This window comes from Bubalus bubalis, chromosome 11 (assembly GCF_019923935.1).
Source record: "Bubalus bubalis isolate 160015118507 breed Murrah chromosome 11, NDDB_SH_1, whole genome shotgun sequence".
Lineage (NCBI taxonomy): Eukaryota > Metazoa > Chordata > Mammalia > Artiodactyla > Bovidae > Bubalus > Bubalus bubalis.
Window position 1 is genome coordinate 79,279,624 of NC_059167.1, and position 14,430 is coordinate 79,294,053.

Consider the following 14,430-nt stretch of genomic DNA (forward strand, 5'->3'; position numbering starts at 1 on the left):
ACATCACAGCATGATCCTCTTTGACCCACCTCCTAGAGTATTGGAAATAAAAACAAAAATAAACAAAGCGGACTTAATTCAACTAAAAGTCACAGCATTGTTCCTGGGTTGACAGCACTGCCCTGAGAGCCTGTGTCAGGCAACCTCCAAGCTGTTTGTAGCCACAGCGTTGCCATGCCTTAGAATGGTTTATGTCAGCAAAGAACAATGTTTTGACTTCTTACCTTAATACAGTCTTACTTTGCATAAGGTAAACCCAACCCTAGAGAAAACATCTATGAAGTGACCGCTTAAATCTTCTTCTGGGTTCACTTCACTAGCGCAAATATTTTGCACAGGAAACCAGACCAGTGGGCTGGCAGACACTGAGCAAACAGTTCTTTCCATAGAGATTCCTGAATCTCTAATAAAACAAACAAACAGAAGAGAGATGAACACCATGTACACATGCCTCTGGAATGAAGAGTGCCCGGCTAACATATTAAGCATCTAAACTTGACATTCTAAAAAATACTTAGTCGAGTTAAAACAACTATGTGACAAGAGGTAAAAAGATGTTTCAAAAACCAGGTTACCTAAGTAAGGTCACCTGTCCCTCATGAGGCTAAAGGCGTAAGGTTGCTGTCATCCAAGGATGGTCTAACTCATCCCCCACTCCCCCCCCACTCCCCCCGCCAACCGCCAACCCCTGCCTGCCTTGTACTTCTCTCTCTCTCTCTCTCTCTCTCTCTCTCTCTCTCTGTTAACATTCATCCTCTCTGGTCCAGAGGTCCACAATTTTTAGGTATTTCAGGATCTCCGTTCTCCTATCCTGTCTCAATCCCACAGTGAGACAGCTGCACTATTTTTGGTAAATCCCTCATGCACTGGTGCCTGGAAGTTGCCTCCATGAAGTAAGCTGGGCAATGTTAGTGCTCATCTCATCTGTTTTCCTTATCTCTGTGCTACCTGATGTTCAAGGTCCAAAAATAGTTTTCAAATTGGAGATCAACTCTACCGTTATCAGTGAAAAAGAAGTCACATATTTTGCTTTTATTGTGTTTTACAAATATGTCATTCCAAGATAAATCAGGATAATAACCTTATAATTTAACTACAAATTATTTGACACCTGCCTTACAAAAAATTTTCTCCATGGCATGTTGACAGAGTCAACATGAATATAACTACTTCAGAGTAGTGACTTGAGGAGAGGAGGAAACACTTTCCATACAGAGGGGTCCTTCTCTGTCCCATGGGAATCTTGGAGGCATATGCAAGGAAGAAACCTCTGACTATTCCATCTAGAAATTGTAACTGGTGTTTCTTGCGAAGTTAGAGATACCTGTACCATGCAAAAAATTATGGAAGGAATAATATAATATTTCCCTAAGCACGCTTATGTTTAGGACTCTCTTCTTAGGGTCCTGTCCCAGTCTCCTGTAGGTACCCCCCAAGCTATTATCAGGAGGAATAGGTCAGATCGCACTGTGGTGCAATTTTCACGATCACCACCAGAGGGCGGGGCTTCCTTCAGATGCGGTTCCTCATTGTACTCAGGAGCTGGTTTCGCTTGCCTGCTTTGTAGCCACAAGACAGAATATTGCTGCAGTACAGAAAGGGGCTCTCAGTTTCTGAGTGAGGAGCTTCTCTAACATCCAGATGGAGACTAGAGCGAAGAGCTTCTGTAACATCTAGATGGAGACTAGATTTGTTTGACTGGTGTATTCCAGGGAACAAGGATCGTTTTCTTTTGAGAACATGCATTCTGCCACTCACTCAGTTCTTCTGATCATCTTAATATTCAGTAAGTAATATTTTATTCTAAATGTTAATTATTTTTCACTTTCTTATAACTATAGGTAAGTGTTATTTTTCTTCTCTGACTGAAAGCTCTCCTCCTGTACATTTCTATGATAATAAAGTGATTCTCTTCCAGGAGGGACCAATGGTGACTCAGTGAACCAGACAGAAGGCCCAGTGACTGTCTCAGAGGGGGCTCCCATGACCCTGAACTGCACTTACCAGATCACGTATTCAGATCCCTATCTTTTCTGGTACGTCCAGCATCTCAACAAAGCTCCTCAACTCCTCCTGAAGGGCTGGATGACAGATCAGAAGCCAAAGAGTGAAGGTTTTCAGGCCACTCTTGTTAGGACTAACAGCTCCTTCCACCTGCAGAAACGGGCAGTGCAAGCATCAGACTCGGCTGTGTACTACTGTGCTCTGAATGACACAGTGACACAGGGCTGTGGGGGAGCTGAGCACAAACCTAGAATGCAGATGGGGCTCTGGCTGTGGGCAGCCCTGCAAGGGGTGTTGTTTCTCTCTCCATTGGGCTATGCTAGAGGTATTGTCAAAGCACTTCCAGGTCTGTTCCTCAGAGCCAAGGACCAAGGAATTCTTGGGTTGCCCTACAGAGAAGAATCTGGAGCAGGACAGTGCAAAAAGGAACCTAAGAGCTTTTCTCCAGAAATGCCTGTTTTCAGCCCATCAACATCCCCCCAGATAGAATCCCTTAAAGTGACATTAACTCTTCAATGACAATTCAGATTATATATGCTGAAATATTTCACAATGTGTTAATGAAAATTCCAGGGCACATTGTTGATGGATGACTGTGTGACCTAGAAGCTAGTCTCTGGTTTTTAAAATTCAGGCCAAGATTGTGTATCCTTCTGAGTTTCACCTGCAGACACTCCATCTTCAGGGACTGGAGCTTTATTCTCTCTTTCCTTGACTTTTCCATCCATTCTGGTTGCTCCAGAAATGCTGCTGCTTAAGTAAGTTCCAGGAGGAGACCTTCTGAGAAGATATTCCTCTGTCAAGGGCCCTGTGGATCAGAGCAGCCCACTCTGTAAATATCGCAGGTGTTGTGTGGATTGTTTGTATTCAAACTGGGTACAGGATATTTTCTTTGCTAGTAACCTCATCTCAGAGAAATGAATGCCAAAGAATGTTCAAATTACCATACAATTGCACTCATTTCACATGCTAGCAAGATTATGCTCAAAATCCTTCAAGCTATGCTTCAGCAGTATGTGAACCAAGAACTTCAGATGTACAAGCCGAGTTTAGAAAAGGCAGAGGAACCAGAGATCAAATTACCAACACCGGCTGGATCACAGAAAAAAGCAAGGGAATTAAAAAAAAAATCTACTTTTGTTTCATTGACTATGCTAGAGCCTTTGACTGCATGGATCACAACAAACAGTGGAGAATTCTTAAAGAGATGGGAATACCAAAGAAACCTGTATGCAGGACAAGAAGCAAGAGTTAGTACAGGACATGGAACAATGGACTGGTTCAAATTTGGAAAAAGAGTACTTCAAGGCTGTATATTGTCACCCTGCTTATTTAACTTATATACAGAGTTCAGTTCAGTTCAGTCGCTCAGTCGTGTCTGACTCTTTTCGACCCCATGAATCGCAGCATGCCAGGCCTCCCTGTCCATCACCAACTCCCGGAGTTCACTCAGACTCACGTCCATTGAGTCAGTGATGCCATCGGCCATCTCATCTTCTGTTGTCCCCTTCTCCTCCTGCCCCCAATCCCTCCCAGCATCAGAGTCTTTTCCAATGACTCTACTCTTCACATGAGGTGGCCAAAGTACTGGAATTTCAGCTTTAGCACCATTCCTTCCAAAGAAATCCCAGGGCTGATCTCCTTCAGAATGGACTGGTTGGATCTCCCTGCACCATGCAAAATGCTGGGCTGGATGATTCACAAGCTGGAATCAAGTTTGCCAGGAGAAATATTAACAATCTCAGATATGCAGATGGTACCACTCTAATGGCAGAAATCGAAGAGAAACTGAAGAGCCTCTTGATGAGGGTGAAAGGGGAGAATGAAAAAGCTGGATTAAAACTCAACATTCAAAAAACAGATTGTGGCATCTGGTCCCATCACTTTATGGCAAATAGATGGGGAAAAAGTGGAAACAATGACAGATTTTATTTTCTTGGGTTCCAAAGTCACTGCAGATGGCGATTGCAGCCATGAAATTAAAAGATGCTTGATCCTTGGAAGAAAAGACGTGACAAACCTAGACAGTGTATTAAAAAGCAGAGACATTACTTTACCGACAAAGGTCCCTGTAGTCAGAGCTATAGTTTGCCCAGTAATCATGTATGTGAGAGTTGGATGTGAGAGTTGGATGTGAGAGTTGGACCATAAAGAAGGCTAAGCGGCAATCTTGAATCTGGAATTCTGATGCAGTCACCACCAGTGGAATAAAACCTGCTAGAATACTGAAACTGAAGCTCCAATTCTTTGGCCACCTGATTGCAAAGAACCGATTCACTGCAGAAGACACTGATGATGGGAAAGATTGAGGGCAAGGGCAGAAGAAGGTGACAGAGGATAAGATGGTTGGATGGCATCACTGACTCAATGGATATGAGTTTGAGCAAACTCTGAGAGATAGTGAAGGACAGGGAAGCCTGATGTGCTGCAGTTCCTGGTGTCGTAAAGAGTCAGACATGATCTAGGGACTGAACAACAGAAAAAGCAGGGAAAATTAATTCATCGTATTTCAGACACGTGGGAGAAGTATTTATGTACTCTTACAATAAGCTATCTTGGCAGTGGAGTGGGCTTTTCACCTGCTCAAGAGACTAGGAGAAATTACCACCCACTCACCAAGCAGGAACATCTCCACACTCCTCTGCTCATGAGCAGGAATGCGGAGCCACTTTGGTCACTCTCTGCATCTCTGCTACAATCGTGCCCATTGCACAGAGAGTCCCTGCATCTTTTCAGGTTGAACTCCTGTCTGCAACTTCTGAGAGCAGACTTTCTGGAAGGACAGTGGTGGGTACAGCAGGTGGGAAGATATGTATGTTTACTGCTGGGCAGTCTGTGAGATGTGGCCAGGATACTAATCATTGCCATTTCATAATTTATAGGCATGTGTGTATTGTGTCTGGTGCTCAGTAGCTGAGTGGCATCTGACTCTTTGCAATCCTGTGGACTGTAGCCTGCCAGGCTCCTCTGTCCATGGAATTTTCCAGGCAGAATACTGGAGTGGGTTGCTGTTTTCTCCTCCAGGGGATCTTCCTGACCCAGGGATTGAACCCTCATCTCCTCAATTGGCAGGCAGATTCTTTACTGCTGAGCTACTGGGGAAACCCAATTTATAGACACAACTACTTAAATGCAGAGTTTAATAGTTATAGTAGTTTTATGGTCTTGACAGATGTAGTCACCATCATCACTTAGGGTGAATCTGGACACCCACCTGAGGGTAAGCACTGCCTTCCTCCCTGACATCCTAGAGTCCTGCACACTGGGTGCTGGCCACCTGAGCACTGGGGGTTCACATCTTAATAAAGAGGCCACAGAAATGGAAAGGCAGATGAAAGAACAAAAATAAATCTTAATGGTGGGGAAAAAAAAAAAAAAGTATTCTAGCAGGTTTTATTCCCATGGTGGTAACTGCATCAGCTCTCTACTTCCAGTCTGATTCCTCATTTCACGTATTGGGGTCCAGGCTAGTGGGAATACAGACAGGGCATAGGATTTTTTTTTTTTTCTTTTGCTTACCTGCTTCTCAATCAACTGAAAGGAATTTGAGATAGGAATTGTATCTGATTTTGGTTTCCACATTGCGACAACCCTGTAAATTTCCAGAATGAATGCTGGAAGCTAGGGATTCCTGAAAATGCACGAGACTTTAAGAGAATCTAGGTGATCTGCTGAGCCAGAGAGTCCTGCCAGCATGATAACTTCAACCCAAGATTCTAATTTTAGGTGGAAGGTTGGTTCAGTGAGTAGGACTCTGCACTCACATTGCAGGAGGCCCAGGTTCAATCCCTGGTCAGGGAACTAGATCCCACAAGCCTAAACTAAGACCCGGCACAGACAAAAAACAAACAAAAAGAACAGCTCAACAAATAAATGTGCATTAAAAATGATCCCAGCTTTGGTAAGAACTAAAAAAATTCATTTTAACTGGTAAAAAAATCTCTGTAGGTGAAAAAGTCACATTTGAAGAAGACTTTTCTTGAGTTTAACTGACTTAGTCACAGCCATTGTTACTGGATTTTATTACTGGATTGACAACGCTGCCCTGAGAGCCCGTGTAAGGCAACCTCACAGCTGTCTGCAGCCACACGTTCCCATGCCTTAAAATGGTTTATGTCAGCAAAGAACAATGGCAGCAATACTCACCATAATATAGTCAGACTTTGCATAAAATAAACCCTATACTGGAGAAAAGAACAAGCTATGAAATGACCCCATTAAATCTTCTGCTGGGTTCGCTTCACTGGCACAAATAATTGCACAAGAAACTATGCAAACAGGCTGACAGACACTGAGCCAACAGTTCTTTCCATAGAGATTCCTGAATCCCTAAGGAAACAAAGAAACAAACAGAAGACAGATCAATACCACACACATGCCTTAGGAATGAAGAGTGCCCTGCTAACATACTAACCATCTAAACCTGACATTCTAAAAAAGATACTTAGTTGAATTAAAGCAAGAATGTAACAAGAGGTAAAAAGACGTTTCAAGAACCAGGTTACCTAAGTAAGGTCTCATGAGGCTAGAGGTGGAAGGTGGCTTGTCATACAAGTAGGGTCCAGGGCCCCAAAGGAGGCCCCTTCAGGGAGGTTACCCAAACTCATGGAGTGTTCTTTTTTTAGAGAACAGTACTCAGTCCAAGATTCACAGTGACTCCTTCCCCCACCTCTTTGCCCTCATCTCTCTCCCTCTCTCTCTTTTGCCCACATCCCTCCTCTCTGGTACACTGGTCCACAAATTTCTAGGTTCCTCAGGATCCCCCAAATATTATTCCATCTCACAGTGAGACAGTTGGGCCATTTTTGTTAAATCCCTCATGCACTGGTGCCTAGAAGCTCCCTCCATGAAGAGAGCTGGGCCATGTCCTGGTTCATCTCACCTGTTTTCCTTATCTCTGTGCCACCTGATGTCCAAGATCCACAACTTGTTTCATATATTTTTTCCAGTTTTCTAGTTGGAAGGTCAACTCTATCTTTATCAGTAAAAAGAAGTAACAGCAATTTATTTTTTCATTTTACAAATATGACATTTTATGATGGGTAGGGGTAATAACCTGCTCATTCAACCACACATTAGATGAGCTCTGCCTTAAATGATCTGGTGGCTCAGATGTGTAAAAGTCCACCTGCAATGCAGGAGATGCAGGAGACTCTGGCTCAATCCCCGTGTTGGGAAGATCCCCTGGAGGAGGGCATGGCAAGCCACTCTAGTATTCTTGCCTGGAAAGCCCATGGACAGAGGAGCCTGGCAGGCTATAGTCTCTAGGGCCACAAGAGTCAGACACGACTGAGCAGCTGAGCAGAGCACATGGCACAGGGGTAGTTACTGCTCACTCAGCTGCACGTTATTTGAGACCTGACTGAGATAATGTTTCCAACATTATGCAACATTCCAACATTCCAGAAGCATGTGGGCTGTGTCTTGGGGATGAATAGAGTGAATTCAGGTGAAGGTCTAGGGAGAGGAGGGAGTGCTTTCCATGCAGAGGGGGCCTTTCCTTACCCATGGGAATCATGGAGACATATGTAAAGAAGAAACCCTCTGACTATTCCTCCTAAAAAGTGTTAACTGGCATTATTTGCAAATCTAGGGATACCATACCACACAGAAAATAATGGATGTAATAATGGAACGTTTCCCAAAGCATGTTTGTGTTTAGGGCTCTCCTCTTAGAGTCCTGCCCAAGTCTCCTGTGTGTACCCCACAAACTATCAGCAGGAGGACTAGGTCAGGAGCAGGTCAGGATGAGGACAGTGAAAAAGCTGGCTTTAAACTAAGTATTCAAAAACTAAGATCATGGCATCCCGTCCCATCACTTCATGGCAAATAGATGGGGAAACAATGGAAACAGTGACAGACTTTATTTTCTGGGGCTTCAAAATCACTGCGAATGGTGACGGCAGGCCTGAAATTAAAAGACACTTGCTCCTTGGAAGAAAAACTATGACCAACCTAGACAGAATATTAAAAAGCAGAGACATTACTTTGCTGACAAAGGTCCATATAGTCAAACCTATGGTTTTTCCTGTAGTTATGTATGGACGTGAGAGTTGGACCAAAAAGAAAGCCAAACGCCAAAAAATTGATGCTTTTGAACTGTGGTCTTCAAAAGAGAGCCCCTTGGCTCTTGAGAGCCCCTTGGACTGCAAGGAGATCAAACCAGTCAGTCCTAAAAGAAATCAGTTCTGAATATTCACTGGAAGGACTGATGCTGAAGTTGAAGCTGCAATACTTTGGACACCTGATGCGAAAAGCCGACTTATTGGAAAAGACCCTGATGCTGGGAAAGATTGAAGGCAGGAGGAGAAGGGGACGACAGAAGATGAGATGGTTGGATGGCATCACGATTCAATGGACATGGCTTTGAGCAAGCTCCGGGAGCTGGTGTTGGACAAGGAAGCCTGGCCTGCTGCTGTCCATGGGGTCGCAGAGAATTGGACACGACTGAGCGACTGAACTGAACTGAGGTCAGATATGACTGTGGTGTAATCTTTAAGATCACCACCAGAGGGCGGGGCTTCCTTCAGATGCGATTCCTTTTTGTATTCAGGAGCTGGTTTGACTTGCCTACTCTGTAGCCACAAGACAGATGACTGCTGCTGTGCAGAAAGGGGTTCCCGGTTTCTGAGTGAGGAGCTTCTGTAACATCCAGCCAGAGACTAACTTTGTTAGATTTGATGTTTCTAGGAAAAGAGGACTGTTGCCAGAATGTTTTCTGCCACTCACTCAGTTCTCATAATCTGCTTAATACTTGGTAAGTAGCATTTTATCCTAAAATGATTTTTCATTTTCCTATGATAACAGGTAAGTTTTATTTTTCTTCTCTGGCTGAAAACTCCTCCTATACATTTCTACTATAACAAAGTGATTCTCTTGTAGGAGGGACCAATGGTGACTCAGTGAACCAGACAGAAGGCCCAGTGATTGTCTCAGAGGGGGCTTTTATGACCCTGAACTGCACTTACCAGACCAAGTATTCAGATTTCTATCTTTTCTGGTATGTCCAGCGTCTCAACAAAGCTCCTCAACTCCTCCTGAAGGGCTTAACAGCAGACAAGAAGGTAGAGCATGAAGGTTTTCAGGCCACTCTTGTTAGGAGTGACAGCTCCTTCCACCTGCAGAAACGGGCAGTGCAAGCATCAGACTCGGCCGTGTACTACTGTGCTCTGAGTGACACAGTGAGAGAGGGCTGCGGGGGAGCTGAGCACAAACCCAAGGGGAGCAGGAGGCTGAAGTCAGGAAGAGGTATATTCTCTCCTTGATCAGAGTTTAGTTTACATTTAGAGTTTTTCAGGAAAACCAATCAAGCTCAGGTCTAATCCTAGAAACCCAGGAGGTTGGGAATTGCTCTGCAGGGATAATACAGTGGATGTCAGTCTTAAAGAAGACCCAAGCTCCAATCCCCAGAAGCACCCCTGTTCAGCCAGAAAGATTGCTCTCTTCTCTAGACTGACTTTTTAAAAAAAATCTATTTTTCTCATAATGTAAGATGGGTATTAGATGCCACAGAATTAATAATTCATTTAGAGAAAAGAAATAGATGATTAAAAGCTGCATCACCTGAATCATAATCATGAACCAACACAGAGGTACCAAGCAAATCACATACCAGTCTGCATGTGGCTGAGACGTAACGCTATTGAGGGGCTGTTTTCAGTGAAAGCCTTTGAACTGGAGCTGCTGCAGCCGTGGGATGAAAAAGCATTTGTGACTTTTGAGTGGCTATGTTTCTTTTATTTATTTGTTTATTTTATTTTTGCTTCAGCTGGGTCTTTGTTCCTGAACTTGGGCTCTCTCCAGTTGCAGTGAGTGGAGGTCACTCTTCACTGCAGTGCATGGGCTTCTCAGTGTGGTGGCTTCTCGTTGCAGAGCACAGGCTCCAGGCACACGGGCTTCAGTAGTGGCAGCGCATGGGCTCAGGAGTCGTGGCACTCAGCCTCTAGGGCTACATTTCTGATATAAGGAAATAAGAATGCATGGTCTGGTGAGCTTGTCTTCATTTTGACTATAGGGTGGATATTTAAAAGCAAGATTATTTTAGCACACATTATTGATTACTGTTAGACACATAAAGCTGGACAAATTTTGTCCACCCAAAAACTTGCTATGATTGCATTAAACAGACCAGGACCTTTATCCAGTGTAAATTTCCCCAGAAACCCATGCCTTGGATTGTAGGAAGAAAAGCTATGATGATTGAGAGTAAACAGTTTTATCTTCCTGTATGAAAGAAAAGCTTGCGAGCTTATTTCACTGTAGATTTGGGCTGCAGATCCCTCCCCCCAAAAAGGAGCTATACAAAAATGGATGACTCTTTGTTCTCAGAGCTCACCATAATCATAATAAATTGTTTTTGTCACAAAACGTATGTCTATCCTAGATGCATTGACTGAATGTGCATGCAGCCCTGATGTAACTGTTGTTAATTTAATTACAGCATGGCAACCCACTCCAATATTCTTGCCTGGAGAATCCCATGGACAGAAGAGCCTGGTGGGCTATAGTCCATGGAGTCACAAAGAGTCAGATATGACCAAGTGACTTTCAAGTCTAAATAGGCAGGTTACAATCACCAACCACATCCACAAGCTATGGCATGACACAGACAAACTGATCTCAGCCAGTTACATTTCCTGTTCTGATGCAGAAGCATCTCACAGCTCAGTCACCGTGCATGTGCCCTGGCAGGCACAGGTCAGGCATCTCGACCCGAATTTGAGAGAGAACACAGAGCATTTCACTCAGAGGAAGACCGTCCAGCATGGGGTTCCCTGGCCTGCTCAGAGTTGTCATAGCCTCTGTCTGCCTTGGTAAGGCTGGTAAGGATGACCGCAAACAGCCTCAGCTCTGCTCAGCTCCCATGTGTAGAGGTAGGGCAGGTTATTATTGTCTGTTGGGGTTTAGGAGAGTTGGTTAACTGGCAGAGGAATTAGAAAGAACTGTTAATCCTCTGTTTGTTCCTTGAAGCCCTCTGAGTTCCACCAGGAGAATCAGCCTATATATATATATATATATATATATATAATTTTTTTTTTCTTCTCTCTAGGATCCATCATGGCCCAGAAAGTAACTCAAAATCAGTCAGAAATTTCTGTGCTGGAGAAGGAGGATGTAACCTTGAACTGTGCATATGAAGCTAATAGCTATACTTATTATTTATTCTGGTACAAGCAACCACCAAGTGGGGAAATTATTTTCCTTATTCATCAGGACTCTTATAATGAGCTGAATACAACAAAAGATCAGTATTTTTTGAACTTCCAGAAAGCAACGAGTTCCATCAGCCTCACCATCTCAGACTCACAGCTCGAGGACTCAGCCGTGTATTTCTGTGCTCTGAGAGACCACAGTGATGCCGCTGCCTGAGGAAGCCCCACAGAAACCTCAGATATCAACCTGTGGAGTCCCCCAGCTATGAACACCTTAGTGAGATTCTCGGTAAGGTCAGGAAAAGGTAGGGGGGTTAGAAGTGAAAACCTCACTGTAAGGAAAATGCTATCTTTAGCTCAGAGTGCATATTTCAAAGTGTCATTCATCAAAAATACTTTTATCTTCAATTCTTTATATTGTAGAAGATCGTTTGCCAAATTTTTTTAAAACTTTTAAATAGTGATTTTATTAAAGTATGAAATCTGGCTTTAAAAAATTCAATAGTATTTGATTAAATCTGCATCTGAGTTGTCAGAGTCTTAGGTTCACTGCACAAATACTTATGCATTGCTAAGTCTGGCCATCATTGTGGATCTGAAATATCTCTGAAAGGACACTTCTTGGACCCTCCCTGTGCCCTGCCTCACCTGTGCCGTGAATGACTTGGAATGATGTGCATAGAGTAACTGTTACCACAGATTTTCACCCCAAGGAGAAATGAAACCCTACAGTTTGCTCAGAACTAACCTCATCACCTGGTCACATTCCCTGTGTGTGATTACAAAGTTATGTATGTTTAATGTAGAAAATAGAATATGCAAAGAAGGAATGCTAAAAACAAAATAACTCACCAATTTTACTAGTCAAAAAAACTCTATTAGAGATTCATACCTTCTAGGATATTTCTAGTCTGAATTTTTACCTGACAGTATATTGTGAAATAATTATTTCACAACATTATTTAGAGGTCAACATCACACATTCTAATGGTGATATTCCAATGTGTGATTTTATCATACTTTTGGGCTAATTCCATTTTACTAGCTTTTTAGATTGTTTTACTCATTGTAGTAAACAATACTGGAATAAACACAAAGGTATTTGGTGGTTTTCTTGGTGACTCCCAGGAGTTTAATAGGAGTTTACCATTAAATCTTTCTGATGTGGCTCCCTGCTCATTTCTGTGACCCTGGAGAATAGAGCATTTTCACTCTGCAATTACTAAACAGTCATATTTTCCTTGTTTCACAAAATTCTTTTATACGAAGGCTTTGCTTTATACTTTAGTCCCAATTAACTCCAATTAACTTCAGTTTTAGATGCCCGCACCACGGATGTGCAGAGTAGCTGTCACATAACATCCTAAAGAGTTCTGTCTCTGCACTATTGGGTGATATTAGGTGGGAATTAACCTAGTGGGTTTGCTTTCATCTGTAATTCCAAAAAGGAAGACACTCTTCCTTGTGTAAGGATTTTCTATCCCTATTGTACAAATAACAATGATCCCAATAAAGAGCAACTTTCCAGAAAAGAAAGTATAAGTGTGTGTGTGTGTGTGTGTGTGTGTGACGTGCATGTGTGTGAAGGAGAGAGATGAGAGAGAGAGACAATAGACTTACATAGCCAAGTCATCAAGTAATTAACTAGTTAAGTGTTGAATTTTGTAAAACGTGTTGAAAAGAAGGAAGTAAAGTTATCTAGAGATCAACTTTTAATGAAGAAAATAGATGTAAGCAGTTTCAAGGAATAAATCAAACACATGAAAGAAGAAAAATGTATCCTAGAATTGACTCTGCAATCCCATGGACTGTAGCCCTCCAGGCTCCTCTGTCCATGGGATTTCCCAGGCAAGAATACTGGAGTGGGTCGCAATTTCTTTCTCCAGGGAATTTTCCCAACCCAGGGATTGAACTCGCATCGCCTGCATTGGCAGTCAGATTCTTTACCACAGTAAAGTGAGAGAAGTTATCATTGCAACCTAACGTGAGCTTCAAAATCCTCCACACTCCAGGGGAATATTTCAAACTCTCTGAGTCAATCCTTTGAATCTCCTCGAACTTGAGGAAGATTGAAAAAACACGTACCACCACAGCTTCACTTTTTTCTCTTTTATTTTTAATATTTTAAAAATTTATTTGGCTGTGCCAGCTCTTAGTTGCAGCACATGGGATCTAATTCTCTGTTTGGGGTCAAACCCAGGTCCCTAGCATTGGGAGTTCAGCCTCTTAGCCACTGCACCACCTGTGAAGTCCCTATTTATTCTAACTCTTTAGTGAATTATCAGTTTTCTCATATATCATTATTGTGCAGAATAGGCTAAGGAAAGTTAAAAAGTGGGCTTATAAATGTTTTGCAAGTGTCTTCAAGCTTGTATTGTGGTCTCTCTCCATGTGTTCTCATGGATTGCAGGCTGTATTCAAAGCCCAAAACAAAAGGGATGTTGCAATTAATATGCTTTTATGTATCTACATCTATATCTATAACTATGTATTGTATTTTTCAGTAGCTCAGTCATGTCCAACTCTTTGCAACCCAATGGATTGCAGAACACCAGGCTTCCCTGTCCTTCACTATCTCCCAGAGCTTGCTCAAACTCATGTCCATTGACTCAGTGATGCCATCCAACCATCATCCTCTGTCATCCCCTTCTCCTTCAATCTTTCCCAGCATCAGGGTCTTTTCCAATGAGTTAGTTCTTCGCATCAGGTGGCCAAAGTATTGGAGCTTCAGCTTCAGCATCAATCCTTCCAATGAATATTCAGGACTGATTTCCTTCAGGATGGACTGGTTTGATCTCCTTGCAGTCCAAGGTACTCTCAAGAGTCTTCTCTAACACCACACTTCAAAAGCATCAGTCCTTCGGCACTCAGCCTTCTTTATGGTCCAACTCTCACATCCATACATGACTACTGGATAAATCATAGCTTTGACTATATGGACTTTTGTTGGCAAAGTAATGTCTCTGTTATGACTATAACCGTGAGCTCCATAGGGTCAGGAAACATGAATGCATTGTCCATTACACAGTACATAGCACATAGTGGTTACACATTAAATATTGGTTGACTGAAGAATAATTAATTCATAAAATCAACAGATGTAGAGCTTCTACCCTTTGGATGCTGTTAGGTAATTGCAGATCTATTATTTCTTGTAGTTCATTTCTCATCACCTTAAGAATAATTCTGTTTATATGTGTCATAAGTTCCCTTTCTGTTTGAACAGATTTTCTTCATATGGTACTATTTTCAGGCTTGCAATTGAATTAAATGG

The 14,430-nt window shown here is 42.6% G+C and overlaps 2 gene segments (V, D, J or C); both read left to right on the forward strand.

The window, feature by feature from the left end:
* The first annotated feature begins 756 nt into the window (after positions 1 to 756).
* Positions 757 to 2,989, forward strand: LOC102414235. The segment is given in 2 exon segments: positions 757 to 1,786; positions 1,919 to 2,989. Coding segments are annotated over 2 exon segments (651 nt in total).
* Positions 2,990 to 8,366: 5,377 nt separating this feature from the next.
* LOC112577835 lies at positions 8,367 to 9,356 on the forward strand. The segment is given in 2 exon segments: positions 8,367 to 8,761; positions 8,887 to 9,356. Coding segments are annotated over 2 exon segments (429 nt in total).
* The last annotated feature ends 5,074 nt before the right edge of the window (positions 9,357 to 14,430 follow it).